The 26,323-nt window shown below is 38.9% G+C and overlaps 1 protein-coding gene across 6 annotated transcripts in view; it reads left to right on the top strand.

Annotated features, from left to right (window-relative positions):
* Positions 1-26,323, top strand: part of LOC144679977 (serine/threonine-protein phosphatase 4 regulatory subunit 1-like) — a 72,971-nt gene that overhangs the window by 5,805 nt on the left and 40,843 nt on the right. For 2 of the 6 annotated variants that reach the window (XR_013576466.1, XM_078541006.1), the window contains exons 3-9: positions 5,079-5,214; positions 14,237-14,343; positions 18,339-18,481; positions 20,338-20,484; positions 23,807-23,914; positions 24,008-24,073; positions 25,554-25,712. Coding sequence is in view for 5 of the 6 variants with exons in the window: in XM_078541006.1 (XP_078397132.1) it covers positions 5,079-5,214; positions 14,237-14,343; positions 18,339-18,481; positions 20,338-20,484; positions 23,807-23,914; positions 24,008-24,073; positions 25,554-25,712 (866 nt within the window). In the remaining variant the exon portion in view is untranslated. Of the gene's footprint in view, positions 1-5,078; positions 5,215-6,223; positions 6,309-10,060; positions 10,262-14,236; positions 14,344-18,338; positions 18,482-20,337; positions 20,485-23,806; positions 23,915-24,007; positions 24,074-25,553; positions 25,713-26,323 lie in introns of those variants that run through there. The other 4 variants (XM_078541007.1, XM_078541010.1, XM_078541008.1 and 1 more) reach the window with 4 other exon arrangements.

Raw genomic sequence — 26,323 nt, 5'->3', positions numbered from 1 at the left:
CTGTTTTGATAGAGGATAGGGAGAAACTTTCTCCACTGGTAGGAGGGTCAGTAACCAGAAAAACTTTAAGATGAATAGCTAAAGAACCAGAGATGAGAAGGTGTTTTTTAATGCTGCAAGTTATGATCTGGAATTCACTGTCTGAAAGGGTTGTGGAAGCAGATTAACTTTCAAAAGGGAATTGGAATATATACTGGGGTGTGGAGTGGTGGCAGAAAGAAGCAGGGGAATGAGACTAGTTGGATAGCTCTTTCAAGGAAGAGCCTCAAGCACAATTGGTGATTTAAATTACCCCAGGTAGCTATGTTTAAAAGAAAATTCTCTCATTTATTCAGTAACATACTAAAAGTTACATTTCCTTTTTAAATGACCCAAAAGTTTAATTCCTCCCTCTTGTGTTCGTTCAGCATGTTGTGACCTTCTGAGCTTTTAGGAAAGCACCTACATTGCTTGTTAATTTAGTTGTGCAGCTGCTAACAAGCCTGCTATCTTAGCTACGTTTCATGTCAATATGCCATTCGTTTTTTACACACTTAATTCTTTAGTTGTGCCACCGGTTTATTCTCAGAAGAGCAGGGACAGCACGAGGTAGATCTAACTAGGAAAATGAACAATATAAGGAGCATTTTTAAAGTAATCTACTTGGCACTCAGACCTTTGTGGATTTATCATTTAGTGTCTGAACTGTGTATACCAGAGGGTCTCCAGTTCAGTCTTTGGCATAGGCTGAGTTGGTCAGAGGGGAAATGGTGTCTCGTCTCCCATCTGGTTCACTAATGTCGTTTAGGGAAGAAAATCTGCTGTCCTTACCTGGTCTGGCTTACATGTGACTCCAGACTCTCAGCAATGTGGTGGACTCTTAAATGTCCTCTGAACTAGGGCAACTAGGGATGGGTAATAAATGCTGGCCTGGCCAGCGACACCCACATCCTATGAACGAATAAAAAAAAAAGTTGGGACTGCAGTTAGCTGAAGTGCCTCTGGATTAATGAGGAAAACAGTAAACCAGGGTTCCTAATCTGACTACCATCCAGAAATTCCTTTTGCAAGTGCATGAGTTAATACAGGATCAGACTAAGCTATGATATCCACCCCTGTCTCATCCACATTTAAACAACATGCTAACACTTGAAGCTTTTGTAGCCAACTGAATGAAAAACCAGAGGATGTCACATGCTAATAGAAATGTACCCATGCAACTTGCATTTTATATCACTGTTTAGGTAATATGTGAACACCTCACAGGAATGGGAGGTTAGTAAATGCACTGCTTGGAGTAAAGCTGCATTTTTAACCAAACTTGAAGCTGCAAAGAAAAGCTGATGAGATAGAGCTCACTTAAAACAGCTTTAAATGATCATGGTGGAAGGTTTCTGATATTAAATTCAACTTTTGAGGTGACACAATCTAGCTTTATTGAGTGCATTCAAGAGAGCTTTCTAAAGCAGCAGCAATCTTGGCTAAGAAAAGCATGAGTGACACTTAGCTGAGTAAAGAATCAAGTACTGATCTGAAAAAAGCATGTATCTTGGCATTAGTGATTTGTGTGTTTGAATTATTGGACTAGTAAATCAAGAAAGAATGGTACATAAGGTGGCCTTTTATAAGCATTGTGAGAGAGTAGTAGACAATAAGTATATGGTGAAAAAAGAGGTTGCAATGCTGGAGTTTTTGGAAGATGAGAGAAGGGAAGGGCTCACATATTTTAGTACAGGTATAAGAACATCGCTGTAAGGAATAAACATATATCAAGAATGATAGCATAGTAATACAAGTAATCCAGAGGCCAAGATAACCTGGAGTTCAAATTCCACCCATGGCAATTAAATAACTCTGGAATAAAAAGTTAGTATTAGTAATGGTGACCATGTAACCACCAGATTGGTTTTTATAACAATCTGGTTCACTGATATCTGTTTATGGAAGAAAATTGTCATCCTTGTCTGGTTTGGCCTGCATGTGTTTGACTCTTCACTGCTCTCCAAAATGGCCAAGCAAGCCACTTAGTGGTCAAGAAGATGGCTTACCCCCAGTTTTGCCAAGGAAATTTGGACTAGGACTTGCCATTGACACGATATCCAATGAATGGGGAAATAAATGAAGGATATTGAAGGATTTAAGTGAGAAAATTGAAGTCTTTAGTTCCAAGGCTCAGTGTCAGGTTTGTCACATTATGTTCCTGTGAAACATTTAGTTTTTTTCTAACATTGAAGGTATTAAATAAATACAAGTTGTGGTCATGTCCCAGCTTCGCTGGATAATACCTATACGAGTAAATACACACTTCCAAAAAACAGAGTGAAGAACAAATGAAGTAACTACAGGTCAATGAATTTCATGTCGGTGTGAAAATTGCTGGGATCCATAATCGGGGATATAGATGGCATGTTTTTATAAAAGTTATGTCATATTTGTCTAACCTATTGAAGCTCTTTGGGGATTTAAATGGCAATGGTTCCCCCACATTTCCAACAGATGAGGTTCCTCTCCAGGCCTTGACATTACAATATTAGCCCTTAAATCTGGCAGTTCGTGTTAATTCTGTCATAACTTTCTTACTTGTCATTTAGGGAGAGGTGGGGTGGCATAATGTTATTGTCACTGGACTAGTATTCTAGAAGACCCAGTGTAATCTCTCCATTTCACCATGGCAGGGGGTAAAATTTGAATTCAATTTTTTTTAAAAATCTAAAATTAAAAAGTCAAATGATGACCATGTAACTATTATCGATTGTTGTAAGAACAGGGTTCACTAATGTCCTTTAGGGAAGGAAATCTGCAGTCCTCCAGAACCACAGCAATGTGGCTGACTCTTAATTGCCTTTGTTCAGAAGGCATTTTTAGGGCTGGGCAATAAATGCTGGCCGAGCCAGCGACGCCCACACCCTGAACAAATTTTTTAAAAATGAACAATTTTAGGGTGTTGTAAATTCAGACTCAAAATCTACAGCATTGAAATTGTTTGCTACAGCTTCAGAATGTGAAGACAGAAGTAGGGCTACATTTGTCAACGTTTTGTGTTCATTTCAAAGTGTTATTTCTAAGATTGTAACCTTGGATGGTGCCCTAAATTTGTTTTTTCCCTTTCTGAAGGCTCCTTGAGTTCCATGGCTAAGAGGTCAGATTGGAGGTCTGTTACCAGGCCTCCTCCTGTGCTGTTTTCTCTCTCAGGTCATGGGCAATGAAATGCCTGAATTAAGAGCAGGAGCACCAATTGAATACTATTAGGTATCCAGCTGGCACTGATTATAGTCCATCGGGAACAATATTGAGGCTGGTCCCGATTGCTCATTGCACTGTGGAGTTGGTCACAGATGCATGTGTAAATTGTCAACAGAGCAGCTCCCTAATTGAAGGTTACATATGGTAGGCATGGAATAATTAGAACTATATGCCCTATAGTGTGTTCAGATATTCTACATATATGTACTTGGGGCATTTGTGATGAGTGATTTTTATTTTTGCTCTAGTTTGCCTAGAAACTGTTATTTTTGCTGCCAGTGAGATTTTTATGCCAAATTGTTGTAGTTGGAGAGCTGTACGTGGTAAGTTTAGAAATTTGTAAAGTTTGTCATTAGATGTTGAATTATATTAAACTGTTTGACATTTATGTTCTCATTCTGTATACTCCACCCTCCAACACTATCTTCCCCCCATGTCTCCTGAAACTCTTGCGACCAAATTTTCTACTGACCTGTTCTGGTGGCAGAGTGAGTCTTGGTCTCAATTTGTGAGGGCAGAGGAGCTGGCATTGCCAGAGTGTCTGGGATAGGCAAGGGTGCTTCAGTCGCATCCACCCTTTAAAGCTGGAGTGTCTGCACTTGAGATGACCTGAGGCCCTTTCTGAGCCAAAGAGAAAAGGAAGTTTAGCAATTCTTCAGCTGCGAAAGGAAGTGGCTCCTTGAGCAACATAGATAATATCCTCTCTGAATCAATTTATCTTTGAAAGACTGTTGGTGACTTTCCATGTGCCTCATTGGAACACTCATTAACTCTCCAGGCTTAAGGAACGAAATTCCTGTTGTACTTGACTACTCCATGCCCCTCAATATTGGGAGGATGGGTTGGAAGAATTGCTCATGCCCTGCCCAGCTCCCCTAGCAACTGGAATTTCTTGTAAGGATGAAAACTAACCCCTGACAGAAGTAAGTTCCCTCTATTTTCCAGTCCCTCAACTCAGCTTGCATTTTGGCCCAGATTGGAATTTCACATCCCTGGACTCCAGGCATGAGGAGTCCTACTGAAGACATATTCAGTGGTCCTTATTCAAGTGACCTTTATGATTAATGCTGGCAAGCTGTTTAACTGTTGTAGCCTAGCATCGGTACTTCCAGTTCGTATAGGGTAACAGCTGGGTAAAGGAACCGTGGCTGATTTTACTCCCCTTATATAAGGGCACTTGGGTCAATTTAGCATTCCAAGCAAGGCCAGCTGAGAGCTCATTTTTTCCAGACTATAATACCTTCCTTCCAAATGGGTCATTAGGTTACTGGATAAACTTGTTGAACCTTTGAGCTGACACTATTCTAGATCACCCAGGCAGATGTAGAGAACCCAGAGAATTGACTGAGTAGAAGCATTCACTTTTAACTCACTTGTCTAATTCTGACACTTACCAAACTACAAAAAAATTGTCAAGAAACTTGATGGAAGTGACTAATATGTTCAAATAAAGTCCTTTTGGTTATCTCTTTCCACCTGAGGTCACTTTGAGACTAAATGAACACAATAGCAATGTGGCTTCACTTATAATGTGCGAGTTGTGTGTTTGCAGTGGAATGTTTGGAAGAAAGACTCTTGAATATCACTCAGGTTTAATGAAGCCCTCAGTACATCAAAGATGTATTTCAACCAGCTCACTTGCAGTGTTTATCAAAGTGACATGGTGATGGTAGCAAATGCTGTTTTACACCCCATAGCCCCTTTATTTCTTGTTTCTGCTCTAAATAGGCTGGAGATTTGTGACTATAATACAGTACATCGATTTCCTGTTATATCAGCACTGTGTATAAGGAGTCGTTCAGATTTATAGTTCAACAGGTTGCAATTACAATTAACATTTCTGATGTCTCTGCCAGTTGGTGTGGATGACTACAGCTCAGAGTCTGATGTCCTTATTATACCTTCAGCCTTGGATTTTGTTTCTCAAGACGAGATGCTAACACCGTTGGGCCGACTGGATAAGTACATTGCTAGTGAGAACACGTTTAACAGGTATGATGTGGAGAAGTACACTTAATGCAGATAATCCCTGTGAAATAAATATTCATCTCTATTTTAAGCTTCTAAAGATTAAAGTTTCTGTTTCAATAGTTAGCATATTTCATACCACAATCTCTGATATACATTGGATGGAATATAGCATTGATTTATAAAATCTAACTGGACAATATTAGATTTATCCTCTGAGAAAGTATGGCAACAAAACATTACATTGTGATTTGATCATTGCATGGTTAAGATGAAGCCTAATTATAAAGCACTTAAACTTTGAACTGCAGTGTTTCCACAAGTCACCTGTAAATTAGACCAATCTTGTACCATATGAATGTAATTTATGATGTACTCTTCACTAACCTGGAAACATAATTAAAGTTTGTTGTTCGATGTTAAGATATTTATTGCGTAAGTAACTGGGATGGTGCTGAGCTATAAACCAGGCTGTTCAGGTTTGACTTCTGGTGTTTGCTGATCTGCAGAGTGGTGGAACACTGCAGTTGGCCTTGTCTTGAGATTAGGGAAGAGCAACTCCTGATCCTTTAACCCCTGCTGAATAGTGTAAATATGCAGATATTGAGTAAATGCTGACTCGGCCCAGAATATGATGCCTGCCTTGGTCAAGTAACCTAAAGCTCACTTTGGTGGCTGTTGTTACCAGTGGAGCCTTACTCCATCATGAATTACTATGTTTGGGAGGAGAACAGGAAAAAAAAGATAAAATTGATGGAGAAAAGTTGATAGCTAGTTTCTGTAAATTTATTTTAACTTAAATTTCCCAGCTCTTCGTAATATGGCAAACAGTTGCATTTTTCTCCTCAGTGTCACATATCGCAATCCTTCTTTCTAGCAAAGAGGTTGGTTTAGAGACTAGTCTTAAGATGTGCATGTGCTGTATTCTAAATAGAATTGTGTGAATGCAGACTGAGTTTACTTTTCTGCAAAGAAACACATGACCTATATTCTTAATTGCATCTGTCATTGAGGCTGTATTCTTTTCACTCAACTCCAGATAACTTTGCATGCCAGTGATTTATTATGGATAGGAAGAGCTAGCTGGATATATAGAAGTTTACCAAGACTATGCATTGGTAAGCTGAGCAGTTTTAGCCAGCTAAATAGAGCACCTTTAAGCAAATTGAGCTAGTTGGAAGTGTGGGGAAGGCAAAGTGACAGACAATGTGTGAGCTTTAGCTCTTGCCAACCTGAACCACCACCTCTGGGTTTAGGTAATATGCCTGTTTGAGAGGTGTTACAATCCCCATAAAGACTGATAACTTTTAAAAAGATTGGTCACTTGGAATTGAATTGTGTGAAATCTTATTGTGCAATTCCATTAAGTTTTTAAACTTTTACTGTAACTAACAAGCTAAAATCAACATCAACTAAACATTACTTGGGCAACTAATGCTCTACAGAAACAATAACCCTTATTAACGTCTTAACATGACTGACAACCCCACGGCACATGTATATACTTTACAGCGCGCCCTCCACAGGATTACATTATTTTCAGGAAGCAACCTAAAGCCACTCCCAGCTTCCAACGGGTTCAAGTCTCCCCACTTTACTGAGTCATAACATTTGAATGACTGTTGAAAGGCACTTGGCTCAGTTTTTGGAGAATTCACAGTAAGGCACATTCTGGTGATTTCTCCTCCTTGCCTCGTCAGGGTATATCTTCCAGAGTTTTTAGAATGTCATGGAATTGTCTCTTTGACCAGAGACTGTCCAACCTCCTGCATTCTACCTGTAGGCTTACAGAGGACGGGCAGCCTTCTGTCTGCTGAGCATATAAGAGCTGCAGCCTTTTGTCTCTGAGACTGCTCACTCTCCCCACAGTCGGCCTAACTGCTCCTGCCGTTATTTTCAGGTGTGAACATTTTGCACCTTGCTCTCACTAAGTCTCAACCTGGGCCCCAGGTCTCCATGATAACAAAGCCAAATAGGCTTGTTGTCGGGCAGAATCGTAGCATATTACATGACCCTCTTCATTACATTTTACCTTGAATTAAAGAGACAGTTCAAAACATCTCTCATTCATAACAGGTAAGTGTGTTGCCCAATCAGGACAATAGAAACTATTTGCATGATCGCTCAGTTGGTTAGGAAAATCTTTTGTGACGGTACAACTTCCAAGTAAGATGCCCAATTTACCCTGGCAAAAAATGTGGTGAATCAACGGTACAAACCCATGTTGTACGATGTTGTGGCATGGAATACTGGTGCTGTTGCTGCATGTTGTGTTGTGTTTTTCTTTTTAAAAAAAAAAAGGACAGTTGCTGAACATTTCTGAAATGATACTTGAAATGTTCAAATGCATTTTCTTGTGTTTAAAAAAGATAGCTAAGTCTTATGTAGATGTGACATTTATGTTTGTATCTCAGTCACAGTGATAGAATATTACAGGAACCAATGCAACAGCTGGAAAGGTTATGTAACAGTCATCCCCTGAGCCAGTCCTGACACGGAGTTTGTTGCACAGAAACAGTTCTGGGCGTTTCAGTTCCTGCTACTCTGGAATCTGCAGAGTTTACATTGAAAAGCTAATTTTGAGAGACAAACAAACGATCATTAACCCTTGCTTAAACATCAGAACTACAACTTTTGATTTTCTGCCTGCAAACTTGGCTGCGCATTGGACGTTCCAGATGAATCTGCAATGGGGGAAGCACTGATTCTGTCCATGCCAAAAATAGAAGTGGCTGTATGGTATCCAGCAGCCAGCTGGTAGGGGAATACACTTTGAGGTGTTCCTTCATACATTGCACCATCTCATACAAAAATGCAATAGACGCAGCAAATTTGGGTGCAGATTGTGACACTTTACCCAAATGCAGCTTTGTAATTTTTCTATGAAATATATTCTGTGCTTTTGGAAATAGCAATGACTGTGTTTTGTTCATGGTTAAGCCTGCAATTGTCAAAATTGTATATATATGGTTGTAGTGCAGAAGTGCTAAGCAAGATTAAGGTAAGGACATAGTGCATGAAATGTAATTTAAAGAAAAGAACTTCTAGACCTGAGTATGATCTGGCTATGAGAAGTTATTTTGTGAAATATTACTGTATTTTAGTTAGATTATGAAATGTAATAAATTTCTGTAATTAAATTGGGCTTTTATTTTTAAGTGTAGGTAGAGAAATGGGGCTATGTACATTCTTTAAAGCTGCTTTTCGGTTGGATTTTAAGTGACATAAAAATATTATGCTGAAGATGAGGTTTAGATTTTGTGAAACATTAGTAAAAGATTTTGTTGATTTCCAAAAGGCCATTCTAGTTAATTCCATATTCAGTTCTATTCGGAGAATAAATAATTTGACATTGGTTTCTAATTTTCACAAATGCTTGACAAATTTATATTCTCATGAAATTAAAGATCGGTCTTGTCATCTTAGGCAGCTAAAAGAGAAGCGTTGTGCGCATTTTTAATCATGCCAGCTTTTCATACTCTATGGGTTTTGGGATTCCCATGGTTTCTAACTGATAAATGTATACCAAGGCCTATTAAGTGCAGACTAAACAAATGTAATTCTCAATTGACCTCGAGACAGTATGAAGTGAAAAAGTAAGAATGGCAAATTCCTGACTAGATCTTAATTTAAGAAACTGTAGGAAACAGAGAGTGAAAGGTAAGATAGAAAAATAGAGCATAGCAGCACAAGTCCAGACAGAATTTGAGCACACAGTCCAGGCTGACTCTCTCTTACAACATTTTTGGTAGGCTGTCTATTGATTAACCAAGCCCCTGTATGCCAGTTCTAGTGGATTAAAAAAAAAAATCCCATGAGCATCTTTGATGAAGAATAGAGAATTTTGGCGTTCTGACTGATATTCCCATGATCAAAAAATGGTCATCTTATTGGCATGGGAGCTTGCTGCCTTGTTTCTGTCTTGAATTTATAATCCAACTGAAGGGTAGATGAACTCGCAAAAACGGTGAGAGGATTATTTGCTCAGACACTTGTTTTTAACCTAGTAGTGGAACAAGGTACCAGAATGAGTAGTTAACTCTGGGTTGAAACTATTTTTTGAATGAACTGGATCAATGCCTGTTGAGAGAGGTATTATTAGATCTAAGAACATTAAATTTAATTCAAATGGATATTGAACATCAAAATTAAGTCTTGAGCAGGCAAGAGAGAGGATAGGAGAGGGGTAAGATCTCCCAGTTGAGATAGTTGTGCTTGGAGTAAGTGGATGTGATAAGTTCAGTAAATTTTTCTCATTTCAAGGTTTGTTAACAGTATATGGTTGTAGGCTTCCCAATTGTGGTTCACTTTGCATACAGCCAAAAACTAGAACACAGCACAGCCTAATTTGAATTCTTCACTTAAGTGTTGACACTTCACATTATGTGCTTGACTTAAATTAAGGTAACTTATAACTGCTGTTTTGCGTCTAACCTTTCAGCCTTTGTTTCTGATACTATAGTGTTTTATGTTTTAGAAACATGACTAACCCTGAACATGGGCATTCCTGCTTTTTTTTAATCCTGACCTTCTGGAAGTGCAATTTCACCAGACTATCCTGGCAAATTCCCCCTGCTGAATTCATGTGGTTCACATCATCTCAACCAGAATACGCATGAATGATCAGTAAAATGTCCAGGCTAACCTTTTAAGGTGAAGCATAGCAGTTCAGAAACTGTCTGAATCTTATCTTGGCCTCTTTTAGTCCTTCCATCGTGGAAATTAAACCCATTGAGAGCTCAGTTTAATTTGTTAACGAACTCTTTCTCTCTCTGCAGATGTTGCCTGACCTGAGTATTTCCAGCATTTTCTGTTTTTACTTAATATTTCCAACATCTGCTGTATTTTGTTTTTGTCCCACCGTCACTAGCTTGTGACGGCAAACTAGGCCAGCGGTGCACCAGGTCTGCTTGTGTTTACCTACCCTCCTATTTGAAGGAATTAAGATGGAGCTGTGTCAGGCGAATGCCATGTGAAACAATGATAGTTTTACTGTCAACAAAGGAACAAAGATTGAGGTCAGAGATGAATCTACATCTGTAGAGGTGTCCTGGAGAGTAGTGAATCAAAGGTGAGGGATTACAGTGTGTAATTGTAAATAGCTTTGGGCAGGGTTTATTCCATAGGTCAGTGAAAGTAGTGGGACAGGATGTAGGGCACCTTAGTGGTGAAAGGGAAAGGAAGTAGTATTTATGTACACCACTTTGACCTTGACTCACTGGCATTTCAAATGAATAGTATTTTGGCATAGTCGTTTAGGAATTTTTTAGTGGGGTTCACTTGCTCTTACTTCACACATGCATTCTTAATATTGACAGTTCTGGAAACCCATATAACTACTTCTGAAAGACAGTTCACCTTGGGATTGCAGTCTGCAGAAAAACATATCTTAATTAGTAATATGTGAGAAATAAAAATCAACAAAGACAGGAAATATAGAATAGATATCTTGATGGATCATGGTATTAAATATGCTCAGCTGCAAAAATCTGGTGGATTTTGCAGCCCCTCTAAGGTTGACAAAGCTTAATTTGAAAACTTGCTTAAGGCACAGCTGCACGTTTACAATTTCAATAATTACAAAACATGTCTATAATTCTGTAAGACACTTAATAAAAGAAGATTCGCAATACACAGTGCCTTTCATGACCACAGGCCATTCTAAAGCATTTTCACAGCCAATGAAGTACTTTTGAAGTATCATCACAACTGTAAATTGGAAATTGCAGTCACGTTCTCTGCAGCCTTGCTCCCTGCTTTTCCTTTGAAACATCAAATATAAGGTATTATCTTGCTTACTGCTGACTATTTTAGGTTTTCTAATTAGTTCTCTCATCTATTAGTACTGTAACAGATTCAGCAGATCTAAAGCCTTGTCTCTGTAGTTAGCTGAATCAGCACTGCATCCTACTGAAATTTTCTCTAACACATTCTACAATTTTGCTTGTCCTGGCAAGTAAATTCCCCAGTGAATAATTAAACTGCTAGAGCTTTTATTAAATGAAAATCCTATACTAATATTGCTGATAAAGGTGGGCATTTGGGGCCTAAAATTGCTGACAAGAAGCAACAAGTGACAGTGTAACTCATCTATAGCTTTCCTCATTCAAACAATATCTGGCTCAGTTCTCCTGTATGTATTTGAGAAACTGTAACTCTGGTTTTGGGGAGCACAGCATGCCTGATTTAAGTGACAGTTTGTTACTTTGTCTCTGGGCTTCAGACAATAGCTCAACCACCCATCCAAGAAAGTCCCAAGTTCAAACCTTGCCAGTGCCGAGTTAGCTGAATTCATTCAGAATTGTGATTGGGCATACGATTGGATTCTTGGTCACAATCCAGTGAATTCTGTTGGAAATGGGTGTTTCATGGGCAGTATTGGGCTCAGCTGTAGTGTCCAGTATACTTTACTCTTTAATGGTAATTTGGAATTATACCCAGCAAAGAATCATAACACCTGGGGGAGAAAATTATAAGAAAATATACATTTCCACTGGTTAATGTTGAACAGTCATTCAAACAGGCACAAGTCATCTTTTATATTTTGTTTATCTTCAGTTCCAATATCTGCCATCTTGGTAGCATCTGTGGAGAGAACAAAGAGTTAACATTTCATGTCTAATGACCTTTCGTAAAGCTCGAATCAAAGATCATAGACCTGAAACATGAACTCTTTCTCCCTTTGTAGATGTTGCCTAACCTGAGTAATTTCCAGCATTTTCTGTTTTTATTTCATATTTCCAACATCTGCTGTATTTTGTTTTTGTCCCAATGCCCATCTCCTTGGTGTGCCTGTCACGTAACTCCACTAGTTACGAGGGCAGGGTGCAGATTTGAATCACAGTGCAGAAGAGGCCCTTCGGCCCATCGAGTCTACACCGACACGTGAGAAACACTTGACCTACCTACCTAATCCCATTTATCAGCACTTGGCCCATAGCCTTGAATGTTAAGACGTGCCAAGTGCTCATCCAGGTACTTTTTAAAGGATGTGAGGCAACCCGCCTCCACCACCCTCCCAGGCAGTGCATTCCAGACCATCACCACCCTCTGGGTAAAAAAGTTTTTCCTCACATCCCCCCCTAAACCTCCTGCCCCTCACTTTGAACTTATGCCCCCTTGTGACTGACCCTTCAAATAAGAGGAACAGCTGCTCCCTATCCACCCTGCCCATGCCCCTCATAATCTTGTACACCTCGATCAGGTCACCCCTCAGTCTTCTCTGCTCCAACGAAAACAACCCAAGTCTATCCAACCTCTCTTCATAACTTAAATGTTTCATCCCAGGCAACATCCTAGTGAATCTCCTCTGCACCCCCTCTAGTGCATCTAAGTTTTGACTAATGCAATGTTATTACTAGTGTGAGAGAGCACTTGTCAAACTTTTTGAAAACCTCTGTGGAATACTACCAAATTGTTGCTCAGGATTTCCTTGCATAAATACTCACTGTAAGGTGGAGGACATGAGCACTTTCCTACCAGTAATTGGCACAATATATTGACTTTCAATTCTGTGACATGCCTATGGGGGAAATAATTTATGTTTTAAGTGCTTCACCTACCAGCATAATACAAGTTGGCATTCTTTAATGTTCCAAGAATTCCATGCTGAGGTAGTTATATTGCCAATGAAATATTCCTTTTATTCCAGATTCTGAGGCAGCTTAATTAATTTTTTCTTTTCAGTACAGTATATATCACTTTTTTAATACTTTAGGGCAACTAAACAGCTGAATGCTGATCTTTTACTGTTGCGCAGATCAGTTATGTAATGTTTTAATTTGCTAAAAGGAAAAAATATTGAAGACAAGTCTAGTTGAGCTATGACATTGGTTAATGTGCACAGAGTTGCAGGACATTTAGAATTGTGCAGCACAGAAGGTGACCATTTGGCCTGTTGTCTGTGTCACCTCTTTAAAAGAGCTAACTAATCTGTCCCTCTCCCTCTTGAAAGTTAGTGTTTAATTTTTTTAGTTCCTGATCATAGTGGTGCTGGGCAGCACCAAATTGGATTATTTGGTGCAGTAGTATTGGAAAATAATACCCAGAAGTGATGGGGAGAAGTCTCTTTGTCCCCTCAGGCAGGGATTGGTGTTGGCCACACTTTCTTCCCTCCACTACCCCCTCACCACAACTGTAATTTCCTTCCAGCCTCAAAAGTTGGTGATTTGTGCTGGCGACCCTCCAGCACCACAATCAAGTGACCATTCTTCCAATGTTAGCAAAGATGAATGTCGGCAGGCTGGTCCGCCACTGCTTGCAGCCACCACCCTGAATGGTATCAGCTGCCTCAGTGAAGTAAGGTGTGTCGTTCTAGCCTATTCCCACATTAGGTTAGCTACTGAGCTATTTGGAGAGCTTTGTTCCTGCAGACATAACTTAAAACAGAAGGGAAGATTTTACAAAAGACGACAAGATTATAGTGGAAGAGAATGAAACGTGTGCCATGTCCCCTTTACATTGCAGCCATTGATGCCAGCTGTTTTGGTAGCAGTGCTACAGAGTAAATGAAAATGTGTCATTGCTTTCTGAGAGTCCATACCCCTTAAGAAGCAGTGGTATTCGCCTTCTGGGGTGATGCAGTGGCCTGAAAATGAAGTTGCGAAGCACAGATTTTAAACCAAGTGCTGGGTTTGCTTGTTGCTCCAGTGCGATATAAAAGGGCCTGTTTTCACACTGGTACCCTTTGTACAATATAAAGACTGCATCAGTGGTGAACTGATAGCTGTAGATGGCTTCTGCCAATGTTGCCATCTAACTAATCACCAGAAAATATGGGTATATGATCTGGTTGAACTTCAGATTGTCCTAATTTTTTTCTTCTAAAGAGAAGTGCCACTGGATCTCTCAACAAATTTTTATGCAATTTTCTACGACTTATCCACTGTGTCTTTGTCCGTCACTGTGGTTTTAGCAAATCAGAACTTATTTTAATCCCCCGGGGGGGAGAGAGAGAGAGTATACAGTGGCTGAAATAAGTTATTTTTCAACAATTAGATCAAATGTTAAAGCATTTTTACTTTTAATTCTTTTCTTTCTTTAACAGACAAATGGTAGCGCGAGGGTTGCTCGATACGCTGCGGGCAGTCAGCGATGATGAAAAAGACTGCCTCGCAGTGCTGGAGAGAATAAGTAAACTAGCAGAAGATCCAGGTAATAAATGCAATTTGTATTTGGTCTATATGAATAATCTGTAAAACCATAAGACGTGGGAGCAGAAGTAGGCCATTCAGCCTATCGAGCCTGCTCCGCCATTCAGTGAGATCATGGCTGATCTAATAATCCTCAACTCCACTTTCCTGCCTTTTCCCCATAACCTTTGATTCCCTTATTGATTGCAAATCTGCCTATCTCAGCCTTGAATATACTTAACGACCCCCCAACCTCGACAGCCCTCTGCGGTAAAGAATTCCACAAATTAACTACTGTCTAAGAGAAGAAATTCCTCCTCATCTCTGTCTTAATTACTCTGAGATTATGCCCTCTGGTCCTAACTCTTCCACAAGGGAAAGCAACCTCTCAGCATCTACCCTGTCAAGCCCCCTAAGAATCTTATATGTTTCAATAAGGTCTCTTCTCATCCTACTGTATTCCAACAGGTACAGGCCCAACCTACTCGACCTCTTCTCATAAGAAAATCCCTCCATGCCTGGGAACAACCTAGTGAAGCTTCTCTGGACTGCTTCCAATGCCAGCGCATCTTTCCTTAGATAAGAGGACCAAAACTGTTCACAGTATTCTAGGTGTAGTCTAACTAGTGCCTTACATAGTTTTAGCAAGACTTCCCTATTTTTATACTCCACTTCCTTTGAAATAAAGGCCAACATTCCATTTGCCTTCCCTATTACCTGTTGAACTTGTATGCTAGCTTTTTGGGATTCATGCACGAGGACCCCCAAATCCCTCTGTACTGCAGCATTCTGCAGTCTTTCTCCATTTAAATAATATTCAGCTCTTCTATTCTTCCTGTCAAAGTGAATAAGCTCACATTTTTCCACATTATATTACATTTTCCAAGTTTTTGTCCACTCACCTAACCTGTCTGTATCACTGTCATCCTCAACACTTGCCTTCCCACCTATTTTTGTGTCATCTGCAAACTTGGCGATAGTACATTAATTTCCCTCACCTAAGTCATTAATATATATATATTGTAAATAATTGTGGCCCCAGCACTGATCCCTGTGGCATTCCACAGGTTGCCATCCTGAAAATGCCCCCCCACCCCTTATCCCAACTCTGTCTTCTATTAGTTAGCCAATCCTCTATCCATGCTAATATACTACCCCCAACACCATGGACTCTTATTAAGTGGTCTTATGTGCAGTACCTTATCAAAAGCCTTTTGGAAATCCAAATATATTACATCTACTGGTTCCCCTTTATCTATCCTGCTTGTTAACGTCCTCAAAGAATTCTAATAAATTTGTCAGGCATGATTTCCCCTTCATGAAGCCATGCTGACCCTGCTTGATTATATAATGCATTTCTAAATGCTCTGCAACTACATCCTTTATAATAGACTCCCAACATTTTCCCAATGATGGATGTTAAGCTAACTGACCTATAGTTACCTGTTTTTTGTCTCCCTCCCTTTTTGAATAAGAGTGTTACATTGGCAGTTTTCCAATCCTCTGGGACTTTTCCAGAATCTAAGGATTCTTGGAAGATTGCTACCAGTGCATCTGCTATCTCTGCAGCTACTATCTTTAATATCCTAGGATGCAACCCATCAGGTCCAGGTGACTTATCGGCCTTTAGCCCCATTAGTTTCCCTAGTACTTTTTCTCTAGTGATAGTTGTTATATTTATTTCCTTCCCCCCAACCCCCCCTTTGCCCCTTGATTGATGTAGTATGACATATTTGAAAATACAGGAATGGAAAGATTTAATCCTGACTATCTTCTGACTTGCCCTAATTAGCTCCTGTGCATATTTCACATTAGTTGTTACATTTCTGACATTACATCTCATTACTGTTCAGCTGTCTGAAGTTTCAGCATTGGTTGATACTTAACCCTTTCCAATCAGTGCATAAAAGTCAGAGTTGAAGAAAGTGATGCTGTCTTTGTTAGTTTTGCTGGAGGTTTAGACCACTACCTAACGATTTTAATTTTTCCCTTTTGCTGATTATGTCAGTTTCCCTTTGTTTAATCTATTTATCTCTGCTTGCTCTTGGGTTGGGCACTGCAGTGTTCTACAGTGGGAAAGGCCAGTACTGACCTGCCTAAAGAACTTGGTGTGCCCTTACAATGACTTGTATAGTGGTGAATAAGCAAAAGACAAGTAAGTGGGATCGTGGGGATTGTTTGTACACATCCCCAAAACCATGTGAGGGGAAAAGTACAATTGCAGTTTAGTGTTCAACAAATTCAACTGTCATTTTATTTTCCATGCATTATCTGCAGCTGCTGTTGCAATTGGGGGAGAAGAAGTAATAGCATTTGTGGTTTGAACTCAGTTGTTTTAATTTGACTGCACGTTTGACCAAAAGAGTTTCCTTGTAGTTTTACAGCATAATAGCACTGTCTCTGAGGGAAATACTATGATATTTGGGCTGTAAAGGAGCAAAAGATTGCAATTTACTCCATTATATATCTGCAGGATATTTTTAATTATCTTTGAGTAGCAATGCAGAACAGTTAACTATTGACTTTGCTATAGCCAATTCCATAAAAGATGGAACTCATGATGCCCAGGGAAGAAGCAAGGAGAGTGAATTTTGCATCAGTATTCTCCCAGTTGGTGAGCAGTATCTCCTTGAAGACCAAACTTCAAAATATTTTAGTTAATTTGGTAACTGCTTTATTTGCTCTAACTTGAGTATGTGTGTTCGCAGTTTTGAAATGGCAAATGCATGAGGCAATCTGGCTATAATGTAGTTGCTATCCTACATTATCTCTTGCATTAGGAATGACAGTAAGCATTAAAAAATTGTGTGCAGATTGGCCTTTGGTGATCTGAGGCAGTGACGTTATCCATTACAGTGGGGCCTATTCCACTTGAACTGTGGTAGAATGCTATAAAATTAGTGATCAGTAACAAGTCATGAAGTGCTCTTAATCAACCAGAGTTTGTTTTTGGAATTGCGTTATGTGCTTACCACTGCTCCAAGTTAAGCACATAATTGCTGATGGCTGATTCACTCCATTGTTAGAATGGAATTCTTTCCAGATTACAAGTAACCAGTGCACAACAATTTCTGTGCCACACTATATGTTTTGTAAAAACTCATTTGAAAAGTTGAACTGAGTTTGGATAGTCAGTAACAGAAGGATGTTGCCTGTATTTATGACTGTTGCTAGGTGTGTCGATTTGTTTATGCCCATGGGACTTGAGCTCTGAAGACTTAAGTGTAGTGCCTATACCAGTCATTGCATGTAATTTTTTTTTAAAACTCCAAACATGCCAATAGGTAAATTTGAAACCAGGAAAGTGTTATACTTAAAGAACATATAATGAGCAGGAACACTTTTGCTAAAATAGCTTGAACAGCTTAGAAGTATTAAAAGCAGCAGCTCCAAGAGCCTCTTGATTTATGTTAAGCAATTAATATGTTCAGCCTGTTAAATAAACAAATCTCATTTCAGTAGTGCAACTGGTAATACGATTCCCTTGTACTGTACAAATCTAATCAATAAGACTGGAAGTGTATTGTGGAAGTATCAATTACATAACTGTTTTAGATTTATTCAATCTATCTGACCAGTTAATCCTTCATTTTAGAGTACAATAATCTCTCTGTAACACAATCTGTGAGATTGGAACCTTAAAGTTCTGGACTGGGAGGCTCAATCAAACTGTCACATTAAAGACTTTTATAAAAGGTTAACCGGTAATCAAATATAAATTCAAATGTGAAAAAAATCCAAAATTGAGGAGCAGGAGGAAAAATAGCTTTCAACATATCCATTTTCTCAACATAAATGCATTTATAGAGTTTGTGATGCAATATAGGCCATTTGGAAATGACAGTGCAGTTAGGTTTCCTTTTCTGAGCAGTGAAAAAAATCACTAGCTGTGTTGCAATGTATTATCCAAAACAATGGAAAATAACCACCTTGTGAACTGCTACCCATGGCAAAATAGGTTTCAATAGTTTTTCCTGTTTATTGGTAGTTATGTAAAATAGGCAATTTTCTTTACAGAACCAACAGTTCGTGCAGAATTGATGGAACAGGTGCCTCATATTGCAATATTCTGCCAAGAGAATAGGCCTTCTATTCCTTATGCTTTCTCCAAATACTTGTTGCCCTTTATGGTTAGATGCCTTGCAGACCCCAACAACCAGGTAAGGCGTCTTTTTTTGTTCCTTTTTTAAAAAGCCTTTCCTTTAGATTAAATAGTCTCCAGTAAAACCAATCATGTGTTTTCAATTTGATTGTAAGCCTAGGAAAATATGCATTCTAAACTTTTTGGTCTATCTGAAATATAGGCTTCTTAGGACTTAATGCTATTTACATGGTCCTAATTACTTTTTTATAAATTTATTTAAGCAATTTAACAAGCTGCTTGTCTTTATTCTTGTATGATAAAAAAGATAAGTCCCTTAATTCAACGAAAGATGCGACTTGCCTTTGCATTTCCTCACCGACCACAAGCCTACTCCAAGGCCTTAACTTGAGCTGAGATACAGCTTGATGGCTTCCAGCAGCCATCCAATATTTCACCCCCTTTACCTATATTTTTCTGAAGTAAGCATTGCAGCCTGTTTGTTTCTTGAGGATATCGCAACTAAGCCTCGCCCTGTTGCCATTTGTCTGAAGGCTGAATCCGAATGTTTGGAAAGAGCTTTACTTGAGATTTACCCAAGATAGCAGTGCTGATACCAGGATCTTAGTTTTAGCGACTTGATATATTTTTTAATGGAAAAGAATTTACACTTAAAATATCCTTCTCCCGAGGCTTAATGACTTCCTTCATTACCACTTCGCCACCCTCCCTTCCTCAACCCCCTCCCCAGCACTGCACCAAGACTGCATGGTGGGCATGTGTATGACTCATAGAAGCTTGACTACCTCCAAGCTGAGTCCATTTGAGGACTTAGGGTGGATTTTAAAACAATTCAAATTGGAATCGGAGAAGACTAACTCTGCCAAACTAAAAGTAGAGCACCTTGCGGGGGAGCTACCAAGCAATTTTTGTTCAAATCTTTGTTTTGATATAGAATGGCTGTTTTTATTGTTCAGGCAGAATTTGTACTGCAGCCTTCATTATTAAATTGGCACTAAACATAAAATTTTTGGTTGTTTTGTTTTTAAATGGTGCACAGTCCTTACAGATGCTGAGCTCCTGGGTCAAATTACAATGCTCCTTGCTAACTAGGACTTGAAGATCCTGGTTGAAAACTATTCTTGGCAAACTTGATAAATGAGTAGTTGAACAATGCAGAGCAGGAAAGTCTAAGATTCAGGCCTTCATCTCCTCTGTGTTTGCTGATGTCAGCTGAGGCAACAGGCACTGCAGTTGTTAGCAGAGTCTCTGGGTTAGGAAGGAGAAAATGGGTCAGGGCACCTGTTTCTTTTTTGGTATCCAGTGACTCCTGTTGTAAGTTTGCCCATGTTTGCATCAGGCTCTGTGTGACATCCTTGTAGTTCAATAGTCTGCTGAGAATTAACTTGCTTTCAGTGATGACCCTGGAGTAGGAAATAAAAACGCAATTTCTTCAATTCAGTAACTCTTAGAACAGGAAAAATAATCAAAATGCTGGAAAAGGGAACATAAAAATGGACTAACCAAAGTAATCTAAGAAAAATGGTTTAAGCACTATTTTAGATTCCCTATGAATTGAATCTCTAAATGAATCTTGTATAGAAATTTATTTAGAATTGACTATTGTTATTTAACATTATACTAATCGGATAGGTAACTCTTACCTTGGTGAAGGAATAGTCGATTTGAATTTGCACCAAATACAGTAACTTGTGTTAAGACTTTATGAAATCCCTCACACTTGGTTTTAAAAGTTAATGAATGATAAAATAGAAATGCAGCTTTATTTAAAAAGCTTCAGTTTGAAGTTTCTTCCCCGTGTCAAATCAATCAATTGATAAAATAACTTTGTGATGTACGTAGTCTTTATTTTGAGCTCTTTCGACTGAGTTGATTGGTTACAGACTAATTTTCACATCCAACTGTTATTTGTAGGTGAGGAAGACAAGCCAGGCAGCATTGCTGGTGGTGTTAGAACAAGAGATAATAGAAAGATATGACGTGGAGACTAAAGTATGTCCTGTTCTACTGGATCTAACTGCTCCTGAAAGCAATGATGATTTGAAAACAGAAGCTGTCGCAGTAAGTGAAAGCACTTTTTTTTCCACTTAATTTTTTTTATTCATTCATGGGATGTGGGCTTCGCTGGCTGGGCCAGCATTTATTGCCCATCCCTAGTTGCCCTTGCCCATCCCTAGTTGCCCTTGAGAAGGTGGTAGTGAGCTGCCTTCTTGATTTAGCCATATAATTACAAATGAGAAGATTGGTAACATTCAACAGGATATGGGCACACTGTGTTCAGGCTCAAAGATGGCAGCTGAAATTTTGTGTACATTGCATATTAGTTAATGTGGGTGGTGTATGAAAAACACAGCATGGAATTTTGTCCATTTAGGAAAAGTTTTAGGTGATGTTGGAGATGGAGTAGACACATGTTCTTATAATGTACTCAAATTAATAGGGTTCACAGCATTGTTAGATGTAACCGATTTATTAAGCTTAGAATAAGTATTTGTCCTGAGAATTCAAACATGTTAACATTTGAGCTCAGTTATCAGACCTTAATGGACTTCTAAAGTATCTATTCCAGTACCTACTTATTGTGCCTTTATCTCATCCCTCCTACATAACAATCTGCACTTCTTCTTCAGTATCATTCAACGCTGCTTTGTTTTGTCCTTGCAGTCACAAATGCCTAACTCCTTTACTTGATTAGCATTCCCTAACTTTCCAGCTGATCTTTTTCAGGCAGATGCTTTTCATAAATAACGCTTCAAAGTTCCTCTTCTAATGAATAAATAAAGGGAGCTTTTCTGCCACCCTGTGATGACCTGAACCCTTTCTTACCCATGACCCCTAATAACTCTTCTCATTTAAGCAGGTATTTACAACCTTAGATTGGTTGTATACTTCACTATATATTATAATTTTAAGAATTATGGTTCCCTACTTTACCTTATTTGTAGTTTCACTGTTGTTGGTATTCTATTGAATTAAATTTCTAATTATAGTTCTATGCTATTCCAAACCAATCTCCTGCTTTTGGAATAGTTAAATGTGTCACAGATGTTCCTTTCTGCTGAATTCAATTCTTCTTGCTAATTCAAATTATTTGAGTGTTGCTAAAAAAAGAGACGTGCTGTTAAAGCTTTTTGTTTTGCACTCATCAGAACAAACACAGTGCTAAATTTCAAAGGGAGCAACAATTTATACAATTCATGCATGAGAAAAGGGTGCTGGTTGTTTGGCAAGTCATATGATTGATCAAGGTGTTGCCATTGAGAATGCACTAGGGAACTGTTGCCCACAACCCCCCATGCCACTTGTTTAATTCGTAAAAGTACAATGTCTGGACGTGTTCTTTTTGCCTGTGTCATGAAGATATTAATGAATATAATGTTTTTGGAAATTATTATTTTTTTAAATAGAGGTTTTGTCTGTGTGTGTTAATTAGATTAAAGCCAGCTAGCCTGGGTGCTTTGATGCATAGAAAGAAGTTGGTTTGAAATGGTAATTAGATAAACATGGGGGTATTTTCTTGAATAGAACATTCAAGAGTGGGAGTGAAATCTTGCACCCAGCTAGGAAAGACCAAGCAATGTTTATATTACTAATGAAATTGGTACTATGAAAGGGGTTCAAAGGGCCTAGTGAAGCAATGAAAATTTACATTCAAAGGGGAAGGCAAGGTGTAACTTGAGAGGAGTTTGTGTGTGCCAGTGAAAGGTATGTAATATCTAAGCAGCTGTAAGCCTACACTGTCTGAAAAGGAACAAAATTGAAAGGAACTTCAATTTGAATTCATACGGTGAAAATGCTTTGCCTGGTGTCTGGTTAAGTCTATTGGTTATTAAAAACAAAAACAGAATTACCTGGAAAAACTCAGCAGGTCTGGCAGCATCGGTGGAGAAGAAAAGAGTCGACGTTTCGAGTCCTCACGTCCCTTCAAGTAGAAGGGTCGTGAGGACTCGAAACGTCGACTCTTTTCTTCTCCACCAATGCTGCCAGACCTGCTGAGTTTTTCCAGGTTATTCTGTTTTTGTTTTGGATTTCCAGCATCCGCAGTAGTTTTTTTGTTTTTATCTATTGGTTATTGTTGCGTTAGTGGAGGTAAATTTGGGAATTTGTTAAAAAGTTATGATAGTAGTAATTTGTAGCCATGTGTATATGTTTAATTTGTTGTAGCTTAGTAAATGTTTCATTTAGTTTGATATAAAAACCTCTCAAGAACAGGTGGTCTTATTCCTGAATTTAGATCTGCAACTCAAAACATACCAATTGAAAATATAGGTTATGACAGTTGTTTAAAATTTCCCTCTGGGATTTTAAATAACTCAGCCTTTACCAACTGCCATGTCATAACACCTGCAAAGGACAGGACCCTGCATATGAATATATGCATCTTCTAGCAAGCATAAATGATCCACATTGTGAGCCCAACTGATATTATTACATTGGTTGTTAGTGTAATTCTTAGCACACTTGGGACAGCAAGTGCTGTCCAATTGCATAATCACATCTAACGTTAGACATTATGTTCTGACATTCTTTGCAAGCATGGCTGGCTGATTACGGCCTGTACTCTGCCTATTGCAAACAGCCAAACAGATGTGCTGTTTGATACAGTCTACTAAGTCATTAGAATGTATGGCCTACATACCTGACATCACACTGGCACTGAAATTCATTTGTGTGACCTCAGTTGTAGAAGGGCATGAATAGAACAGGAGCTGGGTGACACAAGCGTATTTTGCTTTTGTCAAGCAGGATTCTTTACTATGCAGCAAGCATCAGGTGTCTGCAGTAGACAAAGTTCTGCATTGATTCCTTTAAAGGAAAAGCTGAATAGTAGCTTCCTGTTAGACTAGTAGTTGTGTGGAGGATGCATGTAATTTTAAGGATGAAATGGACGGGATAAATACTACTTTAAATCATTCATAGAGTCATAGCGGTCTACAGCACAAAAAAGGCCCTTCAGACCATCGAGTATGTGCCTGTCAAACAAGTACCTAACTATTCTAATCCCTAACTAGTTTTTCTTCAAACCAGTCAATGGGACTTTATAGGTTGCATGGTAAAGATTAGCAGGGAGTAAGTGCTCATAGGTTTTTATGTTGTGTGTTCCTAAATAACTTGTGAATAGTTTAAGTTGTTATTGCAGTAATTGCATTTAGAACCATAGAACACTACAGCACAGAAAAACAGGCCATTCGGCCCTTCTAGTCTATGCCAAAATATTATTCCGCTAGTCCCATTGACCTGCACCCAGTCCATAACCCTCCAGACCTTTCCCATCCATGTATCTATCCAACTTATCCCCAAAAGGAGCACAACTTGTTTCACAGAAATTAAGAAAAGCTTGATGCACATTTACTTTACTGGTTTGCTTTTGCCTTGATTGTAGATAATGTGTAAAATGGCTCCCATGGTGGGGAAGGCTATCACAGAAAAATATATACTGCACCGGTTCTGTGAGATGTGCTGTGATTGCCGGATGTTCCACGTTCGCAAGGTCAGTTTACATAATTATCACTTGGTGATTTCTCACTCCGCACCCCCTTTTTTTGTTGTTTTAATTTGTAAGAAACATGATTTCTTCTTTCAGGTGTGTGCTGCCAATATTGGCGATATATCCAGTGTCGTTGGCCGTGAGGCAACCGAAGGATTGTTGGTAGGTATGCATAAAATAGTGATCAGCACTCCATACCAAATGTCATCTTTAACTATCAAGGACTGCAAAGGGGGAAAAAAAATCCAAACTAAAAGTTTTAATTAATCATCTGCTGTGTTACCATGACATTGTTCTGAACAAGTAACATGATTAATAGCCTTGCTAAGCTTGTCAAGTACTGTTCAGCAGTTGATCTTTCCCCATGAATAATTAGACCAGAACTTGGTTGGTGGCGAAAGTGAGCATGAGTGCACTTAATGATTTTGTTTTCTGGAATTGGAATGTAATCAGAATCACTTAAACACTTCATTGTATAGCAAACGAGTGTTGGAATAAGTTTGTGAAACCACGTCAAAACTTCATGTCACGCTCATATGAGTTCATGAGTTCATACTGGTCTGTAGACATTTATCCCTTATGTAACTCTTGAGGATTTCTTTGTTAGTTGGCAATAAAGCCACATTTTTTTAACAAGTAGAACTGAGTAGGTCTTAGTGGATTTTCCTATTATTTGTCTCCTATTTCCATCTTTTCCTCTGTTTCCCTAGAAGGCTTATCCTGAGGTAAGGGTCGACAGGTGCCGGCAGCTTTCGGGTAATTCACCATGAACCATTATTAATGTATGAACCTTGAAAGAGAATGTCAGTGGGGTATTTGACCATGCATGATGATGGGGTGGGGGAGCTAAATCTGATCCTTGCCCAAAGCATTCATTTTGTGGGGGTGGTCACTAGATAGAAATCTCTTCAGGGACCCTTCTCACCTAAGTGTAGAAGCATGGAGATCAATTGTAACACTCCATCCACTGCAGTCACTGAGATCAGAAAAGTCAGAACAGACCAGGGTTTGAGTCATGCATCTCTTTAATGTAGAAAGCTCAGTAGCACACTAGGCAATGAATTTACCCACTTAAGTATTAGTGGAATTCATGTTTTGCTTTTCACCAGTTGCTTCCAGCTCTTGGGAAATGGGTCTTTAAAATGATGTTGAATTTTGAACTGACAACAATTGAAATATGATAAAATGTGGAATTTGAACTACTTTCCATCTACTTGTCAAATAAGCTGTTCAGTTTTCTCATTTTATGTTTTGGAAACAAGTCACCTCAGGCACTTTGCATTGAAATTAATTTTCAATTTTGGGACTGTTTTGAGCATCCCTGCTTTTGTCCTGACACCTATTTAATGAAGTGTCATTTGTTTTTGTTTTGCAAATGCAAGACCAAATTCTTGAAATTTTACTGGTTACTTGAATTAAATTAAGAGTAGATTAAGTTTACTTTGCGTTATTATATGGTGCGTCTGTGTGTTTGTTGCAAAGGCCCAAAAACTAAAGTTTGAAATGCTTTTGTGCAACTGTAACCAATACCTGTAATGATAATCTTTAAATGTGGTGACAGTGATACTCAAAAAAATCTCCAGTCTGAAATGAAGTATCAGCCATAACTGAAAATCCCATTTCTTTGGATTTTTCTGTGTAGTTACCCAGGTTCTTCCAGCTCTGCTCTGATAATGTATGGGGTGTGCGGAAAGCCTGTGCGGAATGCTTTATGGGCATTTCTTGTGCAACCTCTCAGGAAGTTCGGAGAACAAAACTTTCTTCACTCTTCATCAATCTGATCAGCGACCCTTCACGATGGGTGAGGTGCAATGTCTTTCCTGTATGTTCTGAAACTTTAGTAGATAAGCAATGAAATGATCATGTTTGTATTGCTATTGTAATTCTCCTAAAGTGGACTGCCCATACATGTGGTCCATGAGCTCCCATCCATGGCTATCATCCTATGTGGTGTTTTTTTTTCTCTCTGTAGGACCATGTTTGAACTTCTAATTAGCACCAAAAAATTTGTTGTTGTTGTTCTTAACAGATAGCAGAAATTTGCTTTTTTTTTAAGGACAGGCATTTCAGACATGTTAGTAGCTACCATAAAACTTCCTACTCCCCAACCTCAGTCCAAATATCACCCACCGTAGTGGCATTACTCACTAGCTTCCTGCTTTCTCAGAGCTCAGCCTGGATTCTGCATCTCTTGCTTTATCACAGAGTTCAACTTCCTTTCTGGGTTTATTGCTGACTGCTCCGTCCTTAGCTTTCTGAGGTACTTTGCCCTGTCCTGCTCAACTGCCCTAATCTCAAACTCCAACATCCTACCTGAACGTAAACAGAGCAAATTTGCTCAGCAGTGTCCTTAGCCTGTGCAATTGCTATAGGAAATGGGAGTAGTCCAGCTAATTTCCTGTGAAGTATTTC

This window comes from Cetorhinus maximus, chromosome 4 (assembly GCF_964194155.1).
Source record: "Cetorhinus maximus chromosome 4, sCetMax3.hap1.1, whole genome shotgun sequence".
NCBI classification, from domain to species: Eukaryota; Metazoa; Chordata; class Chondrichthyes; order Lamniformes; family Cetorhinidae; genus Cetorhinus; species Cetorhinus maximus.
This window is presented reverse-complemented; position numbering and strand designations above follow the sequence as displayed.